This window comes from Colias croceus, chromosome 6 (assembly GCF_905220415.1).
Source record: "Colias croceus chromosome 6, ilColCroc2.1".
Classification (NCBI taxonomy): domain Eukaryota; kingdom Metazoa; phylum Arthropoda; class Insecta; order Lepidoptera; family Pieridae; genus Colias; species Colias croceus.
This window is the reverse complement of record NC_059542.1, coordinates 2,623,114-2,648,081: the sequence shown is the minus strand read 5'-3', so window position 1 is coordinate 2,648,081 and position 24,968 is coordinate 2,623,114. Positions and strand designations below refer to the sequence as shown.

The following is a 24,968-nucleotide window of genomic DNA, read 5'->3' as shown; positions in this document are numbered from 1 at the left end:
TTTTGTTATTCCTTATGCTTAAGATTTTCTCAAAGTTAACATAATTGTAATTAAGACTTTTCAATAAGAGTCCAAATGATTTGTTAATCCAAATTGATTTACTGTTTTAGTAAGGAAGTGGCTAAAGAAGAATAAATAATATATTTTTGATTAAAGATTATGTGCAAGCACATCCAAAGCGGTTCAATTACGTCAAAAAGTTTATCTATTGTCTAAGTACCTATCATTTCTTAGTAAATATCTGAATCAATTAAATATTATGGTATTTAAACAAAATAAAGTCTATATATATATATATGATATAAATCATATAAATTGATTAATATAGTATATTCTAAATTTTTTTAAATAAATAACCTTTTATAATATACGTGTGTGCTATTTGGTTATTCCATTAGGGAGGGATAAATCAAACAAAAGACCAGCTATTTACATATTTATTACACAACGTTTACAATCTACATTAATTCTATCAGTTCGTTATAAAGCTTTGCTTAGTTAAATTATTGAAAAATTATTAAGAAACAAAAACGTTGAATTTTATTATTTGCTCATAATTAAAATAATAAACATTCAATTTCCGTGAAGAGAATTCATCGATTTCATTTTAAATGTTCAGATCAAAACGGAAGTCATAGATCCATTTACATTTTGCTTGAAAATCTCTTACCAGTATGTACAATAAGTTCTACATGGTATTAGCTTAAAATTTAAAAGATCCTTTTAAATATGAGAAGAAAAAGGATGTAATAAAACAGAAAATATTTATAAGAAGTAGAAAAATAATATATAATACATGTTTAAGAAGACACCGGGTTAGTATGCATCATTCCTTCTATAGCGATATGGCAAAAGAATATCGGTTGCTGCTCTCGTGTTTTTTTGAAGAAAGTTAATTTTCAAATAAAGAGTAAGAGAGTTTATACAAATATAATATAACAATTAACACTAAGGGAAAGTTATTGAGCATCACATTTTAGTAAAGTTAATATTTTTTATAAATTATCACGCTTACAATCATGTTCAATATAAACACTTATTCTAATTTAAAAATAATTAAGAAAATATAAACATCATAATATTATGGTAACTACAAATATTGTTACAGAACATAGTTTTTTAATTCTTCTGAATATTGTAAATATATAGGATACCAAAATATACATAATATATAATTTACTAGGTAGGTACTAGGTATATCTATAATACATAGAGAAAACTATGCATATTAAAAAAAATCATTTCATACAAAAAGTTTCGTTATAACAGGAATCTACTTTCACTTTGATTTATTGTTATTTATTATTTTTATTATTTTGTAAATATATTTTCTTAAAAGATCACATTAGTTTTATTTATTTAAAGTCCCGATGTCCCGCAGTATTCACCAATCCTGTCTGAGATACATTCAAATATGTCGAAAGAGATGTCGCAGTTGAGACCGTTATCTGAAATAAGAAAAAATATCAATTAAAAACTAATTCTTTATTCTACGTAACTTCATTGGGGAATTGAAATATACACAACTACTACTACACTACTATTTTTATACCAGGTCACAGAATACATAATAGTAGCTATGACCAGGTGAAAGGTAAGACGTTAGACAATTTTAGACAGGAGCTTCTACTCATAAAACTGAACAACTTTTGTTCTACAACTTTGCTGAATTCGTAAAAAAAATTGGACTTTGTAAGGAAACTTCGCTAATCAGCTGACCAATTTCCATACAAAGTCCAATTTTTTTTCTACGAATTCAGCAAAGTTGTACAACAAAAGTTGTTCAGTTTCACGAGAAGAAGCTCCTGTCAAAATGCGTCTGACGCACTGTATCACTGATCACACTGTATTTTACTGATCCGACAGTAAAATATAAAAAATAGTCTACTTTAATAAAATCAGTTACTAAAATAAATATGACTTGCATTAACCCCGTCGGTACTCTAGAAATATACATGTTACACGTAACATGGGACTCAGTTATTTTCCCGCATAAAATTTCGATTAAAATGGTATCAATTAAGTATAAGTCTATTAAAAAATCGATATTTATTTGTAGAAAAATAGTTTATGCATCTCAATCATTGTAGAGTAAAAATGTGAACATGTGAGATGACTTTATTATCAATGTTTAAAGCACTCTGGTGTTCAAAACTAAATGGAGTTGTATGCATACATAACAGTACAAAATGTAATTCTTGTGTGTAGTGTATGTATGTTAAGTTAAAATATGTATTTAAAGTTAAAATAAACAATATCACATACCCATAGGAACAGTCCTAGAGAATTTATCGTGATTCTTCATAAGGCACTCCCGTGACGCGTCGAGCACCGCCATGAAGTATCCTCTCTCGTTCACTCCGTCTGAATACAAACTGACCAGACCTTCAAGTGTTGGGAAACCGTAGCCGTCCACCTGAGGAAAGAAATTTAATTTTAATAAAAAAATAACTGATACTTAGCTTAAAATATGCAAAAAAATAAATTGCCTTTATGAGTCGAGATTGAAATAATAAACTATAATCAAACTATATAAAATTTATCTCTTATGGTTTCGAAATACTGAATGTTATAAAATTCGCGCGCGTTTCAATATAATCAAACATAAAATTACCACCATAAAATATTTGGTTAAAAAACAATTCACAACCGTATATATTATAAGTTAAAAGTATAAAAAGGATAAGTGTCTCCTATGAACGATATATATTATCTGTGCCATGAACAAATAAACGATACTAAAAGAATTAATAATAAATTTTCAAACTGATGAATTTTTCAATTAGGTACCCTATGATTTACGAAGGTATGCAATTTTTATGAGGCTCGTATTTCTCTGTGAGCAAGAGGATCATAAATAGGCGAATTTTTTCAAGTTTACAGCCAGCAAGAGGGTTTATAGTTAACAAATTGTACCAATCAAGACACGACGAAGCCGTAAAATAATAAAATTCGATTAAATGAAATTCGCGGTTTTAACTCTGAAGCTTGATTTACCTGGTCGCTTCGTGGACTTTATGAAACTATAAAGAAGTTGGTACGTTTATTATGTTACCTACTGGGTAATAAATGGTTTGCGGTAAAAATATTTAGATGATGTAAAACACAATTATCTGATATACAATTTATCATTTTAAATATTTTTTGATCCGAAATAAAATTTTTCCAATATACGGAAAAACCGCCTGTTTTTTAAATGTCTTAATTCTTAAACACTAATAAATTATAGTGAAAAGTAGCACTAGGCTCTAAAGTCTATTACCTTTTTTGCCAATATGGTAGTTAGGGAGTCTATAGATCATATATGATAAATTAAAAGTATTTTTAAGTATTGTTAGGTAATTTCTATCACTTAAGTTACAAAGTTCCTATAAAGAGTTTAAAATGTCTGTACATGGCCCTTGTTGATTATATTCTTAGTTATTCTCTGGATTGTTATGGACTTACTACTAAAACTAACTTAAACAAATTAGAAAATATGCAAATTAGATTTTTAAAACTCTTAGTCAGTAAAAAGATAAAACATAAATATAAACATAACTATAGAATGCTATTTAAATTTTGTAATATTCTTCCAGTCAGCCTTAAGCACAAATATCTTCTTGCTGTAAACAACCATAGTTCTATTTCTTCTCTAATTCTTTTAAATACCAATCATACAACAAGGTCAGTGACCTCAGGAAAATACGAAGTACCTAGAGTCAATAATTATTTCGGAGATCGAACCTTAGATAAACGTTTACCATATTTTCTCAATAGTTTAGCAGAATACATACGAACAGAAGCAAATAGCCACAAATTTAAAAGATTATTAAGAAAACACCTTCTTCAGTCATTAGAATGCTAAAGCACAAGCTCCTAAATAGATATACCTACTCACTCAAATAAATATACTTAATACCATATTTTATAACAGATAATAATATATTTATATAATATATTTAGTTATAGATAAGATATAATATATTACTTGATCCCACAGACAAACTGCATGTGCAGTTTTGTGGGACTTAGACTTAAGTTATTGTAAGTAATAATTTGTAATAATAATTTCAATAAAAAAAAAAATCTAAATGGAATAACTTCTCAAACATTCCCATTCCTAACATTAAATTAAATTTCAAATGGAACACAATCAAAGTGAAACCGAGTAAAATCGCTAAAGATGAGACGCTTAGATATAAACCAACGTTATCTCACTGATCTCACTTAAAGTGTACACTTTTACTTGCGTATCCAATAACTTTAGCCGTGTAATATCAATTTAATGCTTCTGTGTTTATTATAGACTAGATTTCGACGACGCCCGCGGCTTCGCCCGCGTTTGCAAAGGAAAACCCGCACAGTTCCCGTTCCCGTGGGATTTCCGGGATGAAAATTATCCTATGTGTTAATCCAAGTTACCCTCTATATGTGTGCTAAATTTTATTGTAATCGGTTCAGTAGTTTTTACGTGAAAGAGTTACAAACATCAATACATCCATACAAACTTTCGCATTTATAATATTAGTTAATTAGTAGGATTCTATTCAATTTTAAATATAAAATAAAATTGCATAATATAGGCCTGTCGACGTAATATAACTTATAAGTATGTTTTATAATAAATCGACCAAGCATTTTATTCATGTTTTTTTCAATGTAGATATTAATTGTATTCCTGAGTCAAATTAATTAATAAAATATTCGTGTTAGGTATATTAAGACATGGATATGAATACCTATTTCAAATATTTGTTGTAGAAGAGAACAATATTTTATTTATTAACAATGTTTGTAAATTTTACTGATAATGTAAAGTATTTATAAAGCATTTTAACTAAAAAGCTTTAAAAAGAAAACTTTTAAATTTTAATACCATTTTGACACGTTAAGTGATATTTATTTGATTTCCAGAAAGTGGAGGGACATTAAAATTATTACGATCTATATTCTCGCAACTGAATAAAATCTTATAAAATAGTCAATACTTACAGCTTTCACTTTCCGGTAAACACACTGCAGCAGGCACTGGAATTATAAAATTGTTACAAATTAATTAAATTGTATATCTATACTAAGTAATATTATAAAGCTGAAGAGTTTGTTTGTTTGTTTGAACGAGCTAATCTCAGGAACTGCGGGTCCTATTTAAAAAACTCTTTCGGTGTTAGATAGCCCATTTATCGAGGAAGGCTATATTATATCATCACGCTGAGACCATCAGGAGCGGAGCAATGCGGGTGAAACCGCGGAGTACAGCTAGTGTATCGTAACTATAAAAATCACACTTTATTTTCTTCCGTGAAAAAATAGAGATTTTTATGAACGAGCTTTCGCCCTCGACTTGGTTAATGTTAAACACATAACACCTTTCAATGTATCTCAACATTGTAATTAAAATATAATTGGTTAGTACTTAGTATATAGATTAATTATCGACCTGTGAAGTTTCATTCAAAATCAGTCCAGCTTTTTTCAGCTAAAGGTCTTTCTTATTATATTACTAGCTTCCGCCCGCGACTCCGTCCGCGCGGATGTCGGTCTTCGCGTGGATGGTTTATTTCTCCATTTTGAGTAACTCGGACAATGACATCTTATAAATATCTATTGGACCCAAATACGGCTAGGTCTATAATAATACGCAACCTGTGTTCGCGGTACCTACTACAGAACAACGTCTATGGATAACTGAAAAATTGAGATTAATTTTTTTTTCTACGTATTTTTCCAGGATAAAAAGTATCCTATTTTACGCCCAGGATAATAAGGTATAATTATACCAAGTTTCATCGAAATCGAACCGGTAGTTTTCACGTGATGTCTTCACATACAGACAGACAGACAGACAGACAAAAAATTTTTTAATCACATATTTGGGTTTGGTATCGATCCAGTAACACCCCCTGCTAGTTATTTTTTCAATATTTTCAATGTACAGAATTGACCCTTCTACAGATTTATTATATGTATAGATGTTGGTTATACACCTATTTTTTAAGATTAAAATATATCGAATTTAACCCATTTTTTTAGTAATACATATTTATATAGATGAAATTTAATATACAAAATACGAACCCCAGCGATCCTCTTCTCATCATGTGTGAAGGGCACCTCTCTCTTGTTCCTGCGTCTCTCTGCCGGCATCGTGTGCTCCTCCTTGATCACATCTAGTGCTTCTGGAATACCAAGGTTGTTGTTTTAATATCAAATAGTAGAAAATGAAGGACAAGTATGATATTTACATAATATATCTATAGTTTATCTATAGATATGCAAATATGTTTACAATTATTGAGTCAGTCTTTGTAAGCATCCTTTTTTAAATTCGCTTGATATATTTTAGCAATCTTTTTTGTAGAGTCAGTTTTAATATTTATAATAAAAATAAATCGCTAAATGTCCAACAAATATTAAGAGCAAAACTTAAGAATGGCTGAACCGATTTTGTTAATTATTTTTTTATAATTTTCCTTGAAGTTTGGTTCCTTATGGTTCTTATGGAGAATGGAGATAAAACGTTTACCACGGGCGAAGCCGAGACGGAGCTAGTTGGTATATAAAAATTGATCCCTATTGTAATCCCTTAAGTATGAATGTTATTATAATATTGCAGTTTTCATTGCATATACGTGTTTTTATTAAAATTTTAATTTTAGACTGCTTTTTTAAGTTATGGATGACTTTCCTTTCTTCTAAAACTTCATTACATGAGGTCTTCAATGTTTAAATAGCATAATATAAGAGAACCTTAAACACTAGTGCTAGCAATACTATGCAATACAGGGAATCGCTATTACTAGGTCATACTAGTCTTCAAATATTTGCTAATTACTTCACTGAGCAAACATTTTAAAGACATTTCTTTAAAATATACGTCTATTTAATTTATGTACCTGTATTTCCAAATAACTGAAATAACGTCTACAACTCAGTTGAACTTGCAAGGAAACTATAAGGAATTTATTATGTAAGCCAAACAAGAGTTGTTCTCTTAAGCCTTGTTTCCACTTGAGCATGCTCAGGCAAATGAGCGGCTCATTTGGCCGAGCTGCTCAAGTGGAGACGCCTGAGCATGCTCGGGCCGCGCGTGCTCAGACGTCTCCACTTGAGCGGCTCGGCCAAATGAGCCGCTCATTTGCCTGAGCATGCTCAAGTGGAAACAAGGCTTAAGGTGACATAATAATATTATTATACTGCAGTGATATTGAAAAAAACGTGCTATCTATTCAGTCATTATTTTGTAGCACTATTATTATTTATTATTATAAAATAAATTCCAATAATTCACATAAATTAGTTAGAAAAGCACTTGCTTCTGTGCCTTGCTTCATATGTGGAACCGCGCGACACAGCTGGTAAATAATAATCATATTTTTGGCGCATCCATGCGCAGACCAAGTATATTATAGTCCACATACAGTTACACTAAAACCGTAAACAAAACCACAGATAACATAATATACACAAAACGCAACACTTTCGCAAGATGCAAACGTTGCATGTCCCTTGTACAAGTGCCTACTGCCTAATGCAAGTTTATGCAACGAGTACTTATATGGGTCACTAGACAATCGTGCTGTGGATGTGAAATGTGAATTACCTAATCGTATCCATTTTTGGTTTTGGCTGTAATGAGAAAAATCAAAATGGTCGTGGTTACTACAGGTACTACAAGTGAATTGTTACCTAATGAGAGTATATTACGAAGTTGTTACATTTAAAACGTTTGTGTTTTTTAACTATTATGTAAAATCAGAAAAGGTAGTGTAAATAGGTGATATTCCAAAATAAAATCTCTTTCTTGCACTGAAGTAAACTATTAAACAAATTGAAGTAATACTTAGTTAATAATAATTACTTAGTTTTAAATTCATGAACAAAATCATTTGTATAATTCTCATGATTTTGTTATATAATGATAACGGATGAAGCTTTTAAGGGCCCTTAGTAGGTGAACACGGCAAAATGGACTGTTTTCTATGAGCTATAATTGAAAATATTTAAGTTTTTTCGCACTGGAATTTCTAATATGTATTACAGAACGTATGTGTGATGGGATGACTGTTTCCAAAACACGATTGGAAAAATTTTGCTCGATAAAAAAAAATCCTGAAGTTATCTCTAAAATATCATATAAATGCTCATTACAACCGTATTTTACGATAATAATTCGTATAAAATCACAAATACATAGGTATTTACCTTGTCGATTTCGTGACTGTTTTAGATTTTGAAAATACTAAATATTTTCATTCACTTTTTGATAAAAATGTGAATGGCGCTTACGATTTTTAGTTTCGAGCACGTTGATTCCATACTAAACGCGGACCCCCTCACCGCTTACCTCAGGCCCGAATAGCTGAATTTTCGCTGACCGCCTAACCCCCCTTAAAGCTCTATCTTATCATAAATCAACCTTAAAACCTTTTGACAAAGAAATGTACGAGAAATTTAAAGATTTATACATTTTTAATTTGAATGCCTTCAAAATCAAACCATACAAAATGCAAGTTAACATGACACATTGCGACCCCGATAAATATTTTTATTTTTATTCCCGTGCAATAACGGCACTTAGTGATATTTAAAAGTACCGTAAGAAGGGCGAAATTTAAACGCAATGTTAAAAGGCCATAATAAGGGGGTATTATAAAAGATAATTGCTATGTTATTTGGGAGCTACCGCTCAAAGCTCGTTAAGCTAAAGCGTACACATTTTAACTCCCTATGTTATTCCATTACCTGAATAATATACGTGGTTTTTTAATGAGACCGGAACATCACACAGACTGAAATTTTAACTGAATTCCAAGAGACTATCTTTGGTTCAATATTAAGTCAGTATTTGCATTTAATTGGATAAGTCCTTAAATTACTTCAATCATCTTAAGAATATTATCGTTTTTAAGTCACGAACTCTAGGAATTTTGCACTCGGAATTAAGAGTTACTAGATTTAAAAGTATACAACCTACATGTTACATTGTCAATGTAATACAATATTTTTCCTATAGTTTTTCATTGTCTAAAGGTAGTCTAAAGGTACTATACTTTTGTGCATATAATGTAAGTTATACCAACTTACGCATAGATGCTTGGTTTATGTGAAAAAATAAGACACCATGTACCTACATAACTAATGTGCAATACAAACATACAACATTAATCACAACCGTGAGGGAGAAAATTCAAAATACGTTTTAAAATTCACGTACAAATACTACAACGAAACATTGAGTTACATTGCTTACAGAATAACATGTATTTTTTATGTTATTTCAAAATTCTCAGTACTCATCATTGATTGACTCCCACTTTAACATTTGTTCACGACTTTCGGCAATAAACGATACATGGGATCGTGACTGTATTTGTTCAATAAAGGTTAACATTAATACATAGTGCAGTAATAAAAACATCAAATAGAAAAACAATTTGTTCCGGTTACATCATGTTCAAATTAAGTCATGATTTTTAACACATTATTGAATGATAATTGATTTTATCATATTGAAAAGAATTGTAATCCTAATGAAACTTGACTAAATTAAGCTTGACTAAACTAATCTGATGAATTCTAGTCAGCTATGAGCCTTGAAACGACGTGATCGGCTCTCATACATAATTATATCGACATGTCGTGTGTTATTTGAAAGTAGGTTATCTTTGATCTTTCATCTTGATAATGATCAACATTTTGCTTTTTAATTTCAATAATATCTAAGTTTTATTCATAATTCAAACTTTATTGGACATCCTTGGCTACTTGATCATAAATGTTTGTGCACGTAAATCGTAATGTTAATTATTATCTATACTTAAATATGGTACAAGCTACATCAGTGATGGTATAATTATAGATCCCAAAAATGGTATCATATTTATAAGTAAATTATTAAATAACTAACTAACACCTCTATGACCTTCTTCCCACACTTTTGATTGGCAAGGTCTCTAAGCGAATACGTTAAATTACATGACTATGTTTAACTTGTTTCGACCTACTTGAACATATTTGACTAACTAGTCTCTAAAAATCAAAATATCACATCTAGATATCTAGTCAAAGGCTAAATATATTTAGAATTCAAGGCTCTTTCAGAGTTAAAAAAGCATGTTAAAAAGAAGCGACATTTACAAGAGCCATATGAATTTTATATAAAAAAAATAACCGATTTTTATAAAATTTAATATCAAAACAAATAGTTAGAGTTAAGTCCTCATTCATAATTTATTACCAATTGTAATACATTATACAGTGTTTTAAATATTACCTATATAGTTGCAAGGAATTACGCGTGTTTAATGAATCAGAAACATTGAGTCATACAGAACGTATGAATTGTTGACCTTAAACGAAATATCAACCTTATATTAGCGATTTAAAATGGTCGCAATCCACGAAAAAGACGAGTATTTCGCCACGTATTTGCACGCTATGTAACCTTTATACCTACTTCTGTAACAAATTGGTCAAACGCTTAAACTTTGCGATCTTTATTATCAACACAACTACCATATTATACATTCACTCATGTCTTCTTATATTATTGTATGATTAAGTTCTTATAATCCGCTTCCTAAATGTTGAATAATTATTTTTATGAAGTAGACGAAAGGTGATAGGATAAGTCACTTTCATCACTTTCATACAAGCGTAAAATTTTTACCGATGACGGCGTCAATTATCCAACATTAAATATCTATATTTATATAAGTATTTCAAATTCTAATTTTATAAAACAAAAGATTTTAACTATTGTTTATTATCATTCAAAATGTACATTTGTATAGAATATCGTAGACACAATATCACGCATCGTCCAATGATCTAGAAACCAGCCCCTGTAGTCTGTACAAATTAGTCGGTAATTACCGATAACTTATTTATAGACCCGTCTTCAGCAATGAAAATGATGTCGCTTAATACCTCTTCCCAATTTGATGGAAGCATACAATGGATACATATTTGTTTATAATTTTTATTCTTCACAAAACTTTCCTTTATGCGTCAAAATATTTATATAATAATAGCCTTGTAGCAATGCATTTTTATCTAAATTAATAACATCATTATTTCAATTCCGTAGATATATGAAAAATAAATAAAATATAGATTTCATGGATTTGGAAAATCATTTCTTTGCAACACATTCGAATATTGTCAAAACAAATTATTCTTTGACATTGTCAATCGTTATGATTCCGACGATTGATCTCGACAAGATCTCGAAGGCCCTTCTCCCATTACGCTACCGGTATCCTACACGTCCGCGACTAGTATAGGTGGTCGTTTTTGCGTCGCGTTTCGCGCGTATCTCTTCGGAAGAAAGATAAAAAATTCTTATCATCATGTTGTAGTTCTCGTGCGGCTATAAAAACTCTACAATTTACTTATGTTTCTTTCAATATATGGATGAATCCAGTACATCCTACTTTTACATCGTCACTGGAATCGCTCGACATAGCGTCCGTCTACAAAAACGAGGCACAATAATGATGAATTTAGTCATTTTTCAGTCGCTTAATATGCGAGCATCGGGCAGCGAGCAAATATCTAACTAGTATTCTACTCGAGTATCGTATTCTAGAAGTATCGAAATGGGAGAAGGGCCTTACGGTTTGTGTGGATTTGTAGATACGGTTGATAATATCGGAAACATTATATATTATTATAATTTTATAATAAATAGAAGATATTTCACACTTCCGATGCCATATTATGATTTAACGCAATATTTTTTTCTCTTATTTAATGTTATTGCAATTAAAATAAAATAAACAAATAATGTTTTATTTTTAAGATGGTTTCAAAATCTTATTGAAAATGTTAAGAAGCCTCTTATATTATCTATACATATAATAAATCTGTAGAAGGGTCAATTCTGTACATTGAAAATATTGAAAAAATAACTAGCAGGGGGTGTTACTGGATCGACACCAAACCCAAACATGTGATTAAAAAATTTTTTGTCTGTCTGTCTGTCTGTCTGTCTGTCTGTCTGTCTGTCTGTATGTGAAGACATCACGTGAAAACTACCGGTTCGATTTCGATGAAACTTGGTATAATTATACCTTATTATCCTGGGCGTAAAATAGGATACTTTTTATCCTGGAAAAATACGTAGAAAAAAAATTAATCTCAATTTTTCAGTTATCCATAGACGTTGTTCTGTAGTAGGTACGCGAACAGCGTATTATTATAGACCTAGCCGTATTTGGGTCCAATAGATATTTATAAGATGTCATTGTCCGAGTTACTCAAAATGGAGAAATAAACCATCCACGCAAAGACCGACATCCGCGCGGACGGAGTCGCGGGCGGAAGCTAGTATTAAATAAATATTAAAATAGTGTACTGCTGTCTGCATTTATTCAGCCTAAATTATTGCATTCATATTCGATTAATTTCTTTTTTAACTTCTAGGATAATAAAATTATACAGATGAATACAAATAAAATAAAACGATCCAATTACGAAATAAATTTATTAGAAAATTTTAATTTAACAGTTTATAATAGCGTAGTTGAAAATTTGGCTCAAAACCACTCACCAACATAATAATTCTAGTAACTTGTTCATCTGTAAAATATAAAATTTATAGATAAATATTTATATTTAACACATAAATAATATTAAACGTGAACCGCTAAATCAATTGCATTGCATCCTTTGCTTATTAACTGTAATAAAATATACAATGATGCACATAATATAATATAATAATAGAAGCTAAAAATACAAGTGATACAAATTATCCGTTCCGTCCTTAGTTTTAGTTCCGTCAGTTTCTATGATGTCTTAAAGATTTCTCAAAAGGATTCGAATTGAGAGCTTTTGGAGCCCTATCTTGTAGAGCTTTTGGAGTCTTTTGATTAGAATTTTATTGCACTTCACAAATAACAAAATATTACTAAACTAAAACTAATAGCTTTAACTATATAAAAACATAACGCAGATTGATATTTTCTTAGGATATTTGTTATCCAATAGTTTTATAGGACTTTTAAGAACATAATTAAAAATTATCCTCTTGAAAACACACAATTTATATTTATTTTGATAGAAATATTATTTTCATGATTGATGATTTATGTCAAATGTCAAAAAAGTAAATAAAGAGGTTGCCATACATGGAATTTTGGATTCCATGAATATGTAATTAATAGAACATTAATTAAACGATTGATATAAAAAATATCGAATTTGATTAAAATTAAATTAACTGCCATGTTTTTTTGTGCATAAAATTTGCTTTTTTTATATGCAATTGCAATTGTAATAATGCGAAAATTAATATAACTAATTTTTATTTACTATCTATTACCTAAAACTAAGCTAAATTTCTTGGAAAAAGAACACTAAATTTTTTAGGTCTATACTATAGTTACTGATTGGTTACTGATAATCGTTAGTTACCGACCGATTTCGGTCGATATCGATGTCGATTAGTGTCGAGACTACGCCTACAGGAAAACAAAGGTATTTGTCAAGCAGTTTGTATCATTTGCATTTTGCACTTATTATAATACATTACGGCTAGCAACCTTTCGAACACACTGCAAGTAACCTTGTAGCGAGGCTTGTGGACTAGGTAGTCTGATATAATATTGGTAAATAAAATATTGTATTGTATCGTTGGATAATAATTGTCAACTATGCAAGGACAGAGGGCTTTAAGTAGTTCTTGACTATTATTATAAACTAACTTATGTCTTATTCGTATCTAGGGATGTATATTTTTTAATAATATTGTAAAACTATTTATATTTCAAGAATTCTATTTTAGAATAAAGGCCGATTTTTCAATGCTCAGATAAAACTTATTCGTCGAATAATGTATAAAACTACCATTTTAAAAACGTAATTGCCCGTATTTGACAGTTTACGTGACATTTTAATATTATTGCGTAATACCTACTTTATTGGACGGATAAGTTTTATCCAAGCATTGAAAAATCGGCCCTAAGTAAATTAGATATGCACAGAATATAACTTTCGATGACATTTTAAATTGTTTGACGACTTAAATACCGACCGCTACTATACATTTTATTGTGTTGAGTTGTTATTTCATTTTATGGTTAAGAGTGGTTTAGGTTGTGCTTCTAACGATCTAATTCAAATCATATTGCAATGCGGAACTTCGATCAGGCTTTAAATAAAAAATCTTTAGCCGGAATATATACATAGATAAATAAATAAATATATTTGAAAAATAAATAAATATATTTGAAATACAATTTTAATTTCAGTGTCAGTGTTTAGGTAGTTAGCACCTTTGTAACCGTTAGAAATTTATTCCGCTTACCTACTAGATAGACAGGATTTGAGGGGATTAGGGTGTTACTGGATACACAAAATCAATTTAGAAAAATCAAAACTTCATTCAGCTGTTAGTACGTCCATTTTCATTAGACTATTTTCACGTCTAGCACGTTTCATTAACACATAAGGGGCCATCCATAAAGTACGTCACACTAATTTCATGAGTTTTTGAGTCCCCCCCCCGTCCTTGTCACAGGTGGTCACATTTCTGAGACCCCCCCCTCCCTAGTGTGACGTCACATGTTTTGCAATTTAACATCGAAAAATTATTAAATTAAAACAGCAGTTCCGAAATTAGTCTTATTTCCATTTAAATTAAGTACTTTTTTAGGATATCAAATATTTGAAACAATAACAAAAAATAAACTAATGAATAAATATAAATTGTCAACCAAACAACTTAAACCGTATTGCCCTTAAGATAGAGTTGGACATATTTTTTAGTTTAATTTATATTTCCAATTACGCGATTAGTATTTTGAAGTGTGATGTCACGAAACATAGGACCCCTCCCTCCCCTTGTCACACCATGTCACACTTTGTCGACCCCCTCCCCCCCTCTTTACATGTGACGTACTTTATGGATGGCCCCTAAGTAGTATAATAATAAATGACGTAACATAGTTACAATGGTACTGGTTATCATAACTTTCGCTGCTGACCTTGACTACTCGTGACCTCGAATTATTTACGAGCAAGGAAGCAGCTGCAAGCCGTACTGCAAGCTGTAAACTGCTGTTTTACTTGCTTTTTGATGTAATTGTTATTTTCTTATCTATTGTTTTATTTTGTAGTATTTATTAAAGTTCGGTTCAACACGTTAAGAAAATGTTTAACCAATGAATTATTTTTTAGGTTCCCCTTGTGTTATTACAATATTTTAGTAAATTAAAATCAATCGCAATATTGAAAAGATTCTCATTCGTATTTCTTCTAATTCCAGTTAAAAGTTATAAAAATGTTACGTGACGGTATAAAACTAAATTTTAATTATTCATACATTTATTAAGTTTGCTTTTATTCTAATATTCCAACAGTTCATTCTAAACCAGAACGGAAATTATTCCACAGTACCGTAGTCAATTGTTGTCGCCATTACAAATTTGTAACATTAAATTGGTTCCAGTTAAACAATACATAGGTATTATTATCTATTGCGAAAAATTGGTAAGAAAAAATGTTTTAAAACATTATTCAATGCTGTATAACAAAATATATATGTTTGTTTCTGCCTTTTGTGGCTACAACTTTTGTTAAGTGGTTATGGCTATGGCATATATCACTTTAAAACGGTAAATTTCTACAAATCTGCCATTTTTAATTTTTGATGTTTGGATTGTATGTCAATCATCAAAATACAACGATAAAGTGGGATGAAATGTATAATTTAAACACTAAAATATACATATGAAAAAACTCCAAATGTCAAAGTAAATGATTACTAGGTAATTCCAACTTGGTTTCGGTTTCTTTAATAAGATCTCTACCTACTTTTAATCTACTAATATCTAATGTAATGTAACCAAATTATTAAAATAATAGTAAATAATTACTTGCCTCTTAGAATCGAAAGCTTAATTTCATCTTGACAGAGGGTGATCACTCGCTCGATCTTTTGTGGTGCCGTGGGTGGGTTCCTACATCTCGTTTCCTGAAAAGATAAGTCATATATAGAGAGTGGAATATCGTGTTCTTATTGTTTACTTCATTGTTTATTGATATCAATAAATCTTCACATCTTCATTGCATTTGAAACGATATTATATTACAACTAGCTTTGCCGCGCGGTTTCACCCGCATAGCTCCACTTCTGTTTGACTTAGCGTGCCTATAGACTTCCTCGATAAATGGGCTATCTAACACCGAAATAATTTTTCAAATCGGACCAGTAGTTTCTAAGATTAGCGCGTTCAAACAAACAAACAAACTCTTCAGCTTTATAATATTAGTCTAAATACTGTAGAAGTTAAGTTTTAATAATAGTATATTTTTTTAAATAACTTCATTAGATTATTTTAATTGGATTTTATAAAGCTTTTCAATAAAACTTGCTTCATCATGTATTTGCAGATAGGTATGTAGAGCAGTAGCCACAGTCTTCTACCCTTTTTTTAACTACTTAGGTACTTACGTAATTAATAAATAATTCATTATTTTCAACTGCATATAAACTCACATGACACAGTTACGTAAAAATACGTTTGTTGATAATATATTATACACATAATCTTTGTTTGAATATTTTTTTTTCCTAAGATTCCATCTAACCTAAGTTCATTGCTAATTTACGAAATTTATAGTTCCCTTAAAAATATTTTAACAAGATTTTCTAACCTCGTAACAATCTAATAAATTAATCGAAACATCTTCATGGTCAGTCACGCTTCATGAAAGGCTGAGTCTGATGGTTATCGGCTGTTTATTTTGGCATTTTACTAATTGTAACGTTAAACTTATAATTAGCCCATAACTTCCAGCAGTTAGAACAGAAAGATTTTCTATTATTCGGTAACAGATTTTCTGAATCTATGGTCTTACTAGATTTCCGCCCGCGGCTTCGCCCGCGTTTTCAGAGGAAATCCCGCATAGTTCCCGTTCCCGTGGGATTTCCGGGATAAAACCTATCCTATGTGTTATTCTGATGTATAAGCTATATTGTGGTAAAGTTTCATTCAAATCCATTCAGTAGTTTTTACGTGAAAGAGTAACAAACATCCATACATCCATACATCCATACTTACAAACTTTCGCCTTTATAATATTAGTAGGATACATTGGGTAGGTACTCGGTATAAAATTTTTAATATCTAAATTTTTAAATTAGAAATTAATACCCGTCTCTATAAAGTATCATTTTTTACCTATTTATTATAATAAACTTACAAGCTACCTAATAATGAATGCAATAACGTATAATTTTCTATTAAAATATATAATTATGTACATAGTCATGGGAAATTGAACGCCGACACATATAAAAGATTGACAATGCATGTTCACAAATAACAATGCTTCCATACATTGATGTACAGTTTTAATAACAAAAAGCTCTTCGCGAAAGCGTTCAGAACGGTAACCAATTAATCATTAAACTTAATTAGGCCATAACTATTAAATCATTTACGTATTATGGATACCAACAACAGTATACGAGCTGTATCTTTAATTTTAAAACATGCATTGATAATTTTAACTAAATATATTCACTTTTCAATTTAAATGGACTAATTTATAAGATCTGAGCATCAATTTGGAGAATGTCCTTTAGACTGTTTGCCTTTTAAAAGACCTTCGGGCTTCGATAGTCAAATGTCCTTTTGGTCGATATTAATAAGATTTTACTGACCTATTTTATTTTAAGTTTCATATTATATTTCATATGAAATATATTTTTAAATAAGTTTTGAAATGAACACTGCTTGAGATATCGATATTGTATTTTTAATAACTCGTTTGTAAATGCTTACGTAAAGTGCGTAATTGGAATGTTAGAAAAAGCTAAAAGTTACTCGAGATATGTGTTTTTCAAGTTTTATGCGTAAGTTATTATGAAATTATTAATTGTTTATTAATCTTACCTTTCACTTTAATTGAATTGTATTCTGTTTGTATTTATAAAAGCTAATCTACGAAACAGTTTAGGGATATTTTTCTTGATAATTTGAAATTCAGCGTTTATTAAAAAAGGTACCTACAAAATTAACTGCATAATTTCTGCGTAAAATCGACTCTACATTGTTATTAGCCCATTTCATCTCTAACAAAACCTAGGTCTAGTTTTTATAAAAAAAAAATAAACTTGAACAAATCCAAGTCAACCTAGTATAAAATTAATGAGACATATAAGACAAATCTGAATGTGACATTGACGGCTTTCTCGTCGATCGATGCATGTAGAGCGTGCGTCGCATGCGTCGAATTACGCGGGAAAGCACTTTCCTTTGAGACATGATAATTACATAATGTACCTGTATCTGTATCAATGTATATCATTACATCTGGCATAGATCAATGAATGATAGATTTTACTGATTGCAATAGAACTGTTTTGATAAAAATATTTATTCCAGAATACATGCTTTATGTAGTTATTGAAATTCATGTGTAGAGTCGATAAAATAAAGTCTAACATTGTAGGATGTTTTTTGCGATTTAGATTTAATAATACTTAGAAGTATATCGATAGTAATGCATCTTCTATTAAAAGTTGTAATTTATAAAACAATTGCATCAGAAAAGAGTAAAATAAAACATGAGAGTAAAAATTTGAGTTGATTATTTTACTAAAGACTCGAACCGGCCATAAAATATAGCCTATGTCACTCAGAAATATAATGTAGGTCTTCCTGCTAGTGATTTTTTAAATCGGTAAAGTTTAAGCATTCAAAACTCTATATAACTACCTAAAATATACATTTTTTAAAGCATATAAAAAATCAAAGACTAAAACATGTTCACTGAACGTTCCTTTAAAGCAACTAATGGGCATCGAACCCACATCCTCTTTACCACATGTGAATAAAATCTAGGTTTCAACAGAAATGCCTTCAATTAGCCTAACAGGTTCAAGCTTACATAAGTCTACCATAACTTGTATTTCGAGTAGCCTTTGCTTCGGTAAATATGTCACCTTGTTTACATAAGCTCTGTGCAAGATAAATGCTACTCCAGTTTTGAAACAATAGTGTTCTTTTTGTTAAGTTTAATTAAGACATCTAGATTCCAATGAGCAATATTTGCGTTCAAAGAAATTAGGGTTATTTTTTGCTTGTGTCGTGGTGAAATGAGGTAAAGCGTGGATTACTTCATACAGTAAGCCTACAGGTAAGTATGTAATTGTAGGTTAGTATATAAAATTATTGGCAATCGATGAATTTAATCAATGTTCTCTCACATTATTTGCAATCGATACTAGGTATTTTCCTTTTTCTATTTTACTTTTATATGATGACTTTTGAAAATAAGACTTGAAAATAAGAAACTTACTAGGTAACTAAGAAGTAAGTAAAAGATCCCTTACTATATTTTCGACATTCGTATGTTAATTTTTCGGCAATAGGTATTGAGAACTTTCTAAAAACGTGAAACAGAATTGGCGCAAAATGTTAAGGATATTAAAGCTTACACAACTACAGTTAATTGTATGCGAAGATATTTAAATAGCAAATATTATATATTAATTAAAACTAGTTGATTACATACAGATAAGAACTTAGGACTCTTGGCTGCTTTTTTTAAAGAACTTAGGACTCTTGGCTGCTTTTTTTAAAGAACTTAGGACTCTTGGCTGCTTTTTTTATAACTTCTTTACTCCAAAACGTGTTAATAAACATTTTTACCAAATTTCAACAATACAAATTAATAAACCAACTAAAAAGTAGAAAACGTTTAGTAATTTTGGACAATTTTTAAGTTCGTCAACCTTGAATGAACCTTAAGTAAAATAACATAAGACGTATCAAGTTATATCACAGTATGTTAGCAATTGAGTCAGACGCAGTGGGCGCAACCTTGCTCAGGCTATGTCATTCAGGCTAAATAAGGCATTGTGTGGGCCTTTCGAGTTGATTTTAGTGTAGATCCGTTAGTTTTTAACTCAAATTTTGCTAATAGTTAAGGCCCAGTACAGCACAATAAAAAGATTTTGATTTATACATTGAACTAGCATACCGCCCGCGGCTTCGCCCGCTTTGTCTAAACCCTTATAAATTATATACTAAAAAACCTTCCTCTTGAATCACTCTATCTATTAAAAAAACCGTATCAAATCCGTTGCGTAGTTTTAAAGATTTAAGCATACAAAGGGACATAGGGACAGACAAAGCGACTTTGTTTTATACTATGTAGTGATATACCTTATACCTTTATAGTGGTTACAATCAATGCTATTCTAGTTCAATAATCACATTAGCCTTCTAACAATCGTGATTTTTTTGTCAGTAAAAATGATTTTATCGAAGTGATTTTTATTCCTCATAGCCTAAGATTCTTCTGGAGGATTCTGCTTTTTAATTAAATTATTATATTCTAGGAGGTAGCAACGTTGACAAGTGAGCATTTTAGTATAGTTGGTTCTTTGATATGCTGTTCCTCTTGCTATTTCGGTTACAGTCCGGGCTGTCTGGCTGGCCGCAGTGGTTGCGTTTATTAGTGCGCATCTTATCTGCACAGGAAAATATACTTAAATTAAAGTCATTTTTTAACGCGTAATTTTTAATCGTTTGCCTTTAGATAGATCCATTAGACATACATTTTTTATTGCAAGACGTTTTTTTCGTTGTTAAATAGGTGCCAGACGCAATTTTTATTTCAAAATAATTAAAATATCATCGAAATAAGTGAAATTCCATCAACAGTATATCAAAAACCCAACTATACTAAAATGACTTTTTTTTAAACGTTGCTAGCTCCCGTACTATTATGATGAATGACAACATACACGTAAACTTAGGCATTATAACATTAGTAAGGATAATAAGCTTTTTAATTACTGTTGTTTATGTTAAAAAAAATAATTCATCCAATGCATTATGAACTCACGTCGTAAATGTAACCATATTACAAAATGAAGCACACTAATAAATACCATCGCATTTAATATTATTTGCGTAATTATTGCGTCAGGGATTGCCAACCATTTTGCATGCTCTTCCTTTACTGCGAAATTGTTATTGCTTTAATTGATTTGTCCAGGCCGATTAGCTGGTTATGTGGGTTGAACCAATGGAGCTTGACAACCATCGCATTGAGCAAATGTCTTTATGTAACACAGGAAGTATCGAGAGTTTCCTGTGTGATTTCATAAATAACTGTTATGGATACGTGGTTTGATGAAATGTGGAAACAAATAGTTGCTTTTTAATATATTATTGTATTTATTTTTTGGAATGCGTTATGTGTATAGAGGATTCAAAAAATAATTCTTATCACTGCAAAATGTATTATTAATTAAATGAGAAATAACCGACATTCATAACGGAAACTTTTCCGCAAAAGACGTATGACTTACGGTTACGAGTCTCTGATTTCATCTATTGATGTATAAATAATACGGTCTATCATTGATGTTAATAACAACGAGAATGTAAAATTTTGAATCATACGTGCGAGACAATCATACGTGCAACATTAAATCGCGTATATATGGAATGTATCATTAAAATTGTATATTATTACCACAGTTACAAAACGCTATATAAAAACTGTTTGAATTGCAATATTGTAATCCTATTTCGTAACACTTTTGATCGAATAAAACTCATAAAAATAATAGATCATCACACGCACGTTAAACGCACAAACAGAGAACTACTGAACAATAGAATTAACTCAATAACAACGCATATAAACAGACAAACAGAACAAAAGCGCACCCACCATAGCCCAATGGATGAAGCAAGCGTCTAAGCGCTACTTCGACAAGGCTAAAAACCACCCTAACCCATTGGTGACAAAGGCCATCGCATACGTCGCGAAACCCGATCCCACTCATCGTCGTAGGCGGCCGAGACATGTCTTGGACGACTCCGACGATGATATTACCAAAGCTAACGCACGGCTAGACTCGGCGATTGAAGCCCAACGTCGAACAAACCGCGACACCGCACACACCACAGCAGAAAGCGTACACCGTCTTCGCCGGCGAAGACGAGGTCCCTTGTTCCGCGTTCCCGCGCCCACCCGGGTGAGCGCCCGTCCGATTAGGGCCCTTCTGGCCTCCTCCACTCAAGTGACAGCTCAAGCCGAGGTTCGTGGTCCCCGTCAAGGGGGGACGCCCTTGTGCATGTCGCACCCCCGCGTCCGCGTTAAAATGTAGAAGCCCTTCTGGCTAACATTGAGAAACACCATACAAAAAAAAAAAAAAAAAAAAAAAAAACAAAAGCGCATACAACATTAGCGACCCGTGAACTTTCTCTCTTTTCAATTCCACGCACCAATTGTTTTGAACACCTGATGTTTGTAACTTTACAAAATATTGCACATATCTATTACTGCTTAGCGATTACATATGCCCAATAAATCATTATTAAAAGTATGTTAATAGTACTTGTATTCTTATATAATGTTTACGCGTAAAGAGATTGACCCTTCGAAAAAGGTTGTTACATCAATTTAATTAGCGTGAATTTTTCGCATGTCGTTGCTTCATTTTCCGTTGAAGATGATAATAATTATAAAATGTTTGCAAGTAATGTTATTATAGTAGATAATTTTTCATGTTTTGTTGAATCTTGTTCCTTAAAACAGGCATTAAAATACACTTACATATAGGGATCATATTGTTACCCTAAAATGTGAAACATTATAATAATGCAATTTTTCACATTCCATTAAAATGCTCTTTTCCAATGGAAAAACAATATCAATATTTTTGCATCCGTAGACAAGTTAGTCGAATTGCAGAAGTGCAATTTTTCGCATTTCTTTAAATATGCCCTTTTATCGAAAGTTATCGATATCTCTGCATCCAGACAAGTCTATTACCCCTCTGATAGTCTTATGAAATACGACTTTCTAAACAACACTTAAATTAAACCAGTCGTTCAGGCGTACCGTGCAATACCAATACTATGATATTTTGCATTGATACTTATTGAGAAATAATTGATTTTATTATAATTATTTTTTTTAACTTCGATAACATATCGATGAACGAACTAAATATCGCGGTTTTGTTCGAGTAGAATAAAATAATTAACCTTTGATGCATATACAATTAAATTAATTAAATATACATATGCATATACAATTAAATATACATTAAATTAATTACATGGTATAAGTAGTTTTTAAAATTTAAAAGCATTTTTAGATATTAATTCTTACATACGATCATATTTGAAATATTCATAGTTCACATATTCACCAATTAAAAGTTAAAACTAGCCAATTTTATGGATGTAGAGAAGATGTAGAGGCAGTAAAAGTGAGGTTTGTAAATTAAAATATTTATTGGTTAATGTCACAGACAACTGTAAAAATTAGCAAGCGGTAAATTATTTTAAAAGTCAGTAGAAGATGAAATATTAACTGATAAGTAACTTTAATATTTTGATGGTGTTAAAAAAACAAAATTAGGTACCCATTTTTTTATTTTATAATAAGCTTTAATAGCAGGACTGTCTTACGCAATAATTATTTAAGAACGATTTATAAATAAGCACAAGAACACCAATATTATTAATATAATATCAACAATGTAAGTCATCATATTATAAAAAAATACATGAAATATACATTTTTGTCTATCTTATATATTTTCGGGTACATACATAATTTTGGGCACGTAAGTCATATGAAATATTTAAACATCTCTTCTATAACGCTTTAAAATTTTAACATTACTCTTTTTGAACCCCGTGTTCCTTCCTCCTCCTTTTTCAGATATCTGTATGTTTTCTGATCAGATTTGGCTGGCAATACTTACTAGTAAATATAGGTACCTAGATTCAAGGATACAAAAATAAATACCAACGGGGAAATGTCAAATCATCATTCATCATTCAATAAACCTATAAAAGTAATCTATTGTATCTTTCACAAGAACGAGTGAATTGAATTTCGCTCGATCTCTATATATTTCCATGTAAGAACAGAAAGCTGCCATGTTTTGTAGATGTATGTTCATTTAATATAATATGTACGACTATATAAATCTTGTATCTTGTATGTCAAGTCGCACGCTTTCAAGGTCAATGGAAACTGGAGCAAAATATCGACTTACCGCCATTTGTATTGGTGACGTTATAAATATTTGTATTATGCACAAATAATAGGTTCTACATAAAATCAACCACATTATAATCAAACTCTTTTTAGTAACTTAATATTTAATATTTTTCGACTTCTTTATTTTCAGTCACCGAATATCCATTGACTTGATAGTAAAATAATTTCTAAATAAAGAAAATATTTGCTATTGATCATAAAAAACAAACCTCAATCTTTAAAAAGTTACGTTAAACTTAAAGGACTGGTGGATTTTATTTAGTCCATATATGTAATTGATTAAAATGCAACAGGTGTTCATTAATTATTTCAAAAGTAACCTACATAATATTTTCAACCGTATTGCCTTATAGATGCTCCAAAAAAAGGACAAGATACTGTACATATAATTTAATCAATATAAATATTTATAGTTATTTAAAAAAAAAATAAACTTACGGTTTCTGCGGTTATGGCGCTATCAGTCAACGCTATACCCAAAAAGCATAAACAACACAGTAAAACACTCATTTGGCGAACCATTTTTCACTGGCACAATATTTTTTAATCTGTTTCACTATTTTATTTTTAATTTATACGTTCGATTTTTAAAACCAACGTGAGAAGGCGCGCAACAGATGACAGATCACAGTATGGAACTCACGTTGTGAATGTAATGATTTTTGAAAGGCCCGCGTAGGAGGGTTTCGCGCCTATTTCGTTGTGCCGATACGTTCCGTTTCGCAATTCGATGTTTATTTTTTATGTGTTTTTTTTTTTAGGTTTTTATTAATAAACAATAATATTCGTACTATTTAGATTCTATTGACTAAGCTATTTAATAAAGTACTAATTAAGTAAAGAATAACATTATTTCAACTAACCGAGATATCTACAATTATTATTACACACACATCTTGTATTTATTCTCATGCCCAAATATTTTA

At 30.6% G+C, this 24,968-nt stretch overlaps 1 protein-coding gene across 2 annotated transcripts; it reads right to left on the bottom strand.

The window, feature by feature from the left end:
* Window positions 1–423: 423 nt before the first annotated feature.
* Window positions 424–24,701, bottom strand: LOC123692616 (general odorant-binding protein 70). Of its 2 annotated transcripts, XM_045637378.1 has the most exons (6): window positions 24,481–24,701; window positions 15,871–15,964; window positions 6,061–6,161; window positions 4,975–5,010; window positions 2,266–2,416; window positions 424–1,448 (listed from the first exon to the last, which is right to left on the bottom strand). In XM_045637378.1, exons 1-6 carry the CDS (start codon window positions 24,562–24,564, stop codon window positions 1,360–1,362), a joined length of 555 nt encoding a protein of 184 aa, XP_045493334.1. In that variant the 5' UTR covers window positions 24,565–24,701; the 3' UTR covers window positions 424–1,359. The 2 variants fall into 2 exon arrangements, with proteins under 2 accessions (XP_045493334.1, XP_045493335.1); XM_045637379.1 differs by lacking the exons at window positions 15,871–15,964; window positions 24,481–24,701 and adding an exon at window positions 7,299–7,498.
* Window positions 24,702–24,968: the final 267 nt, after the last annotated feature.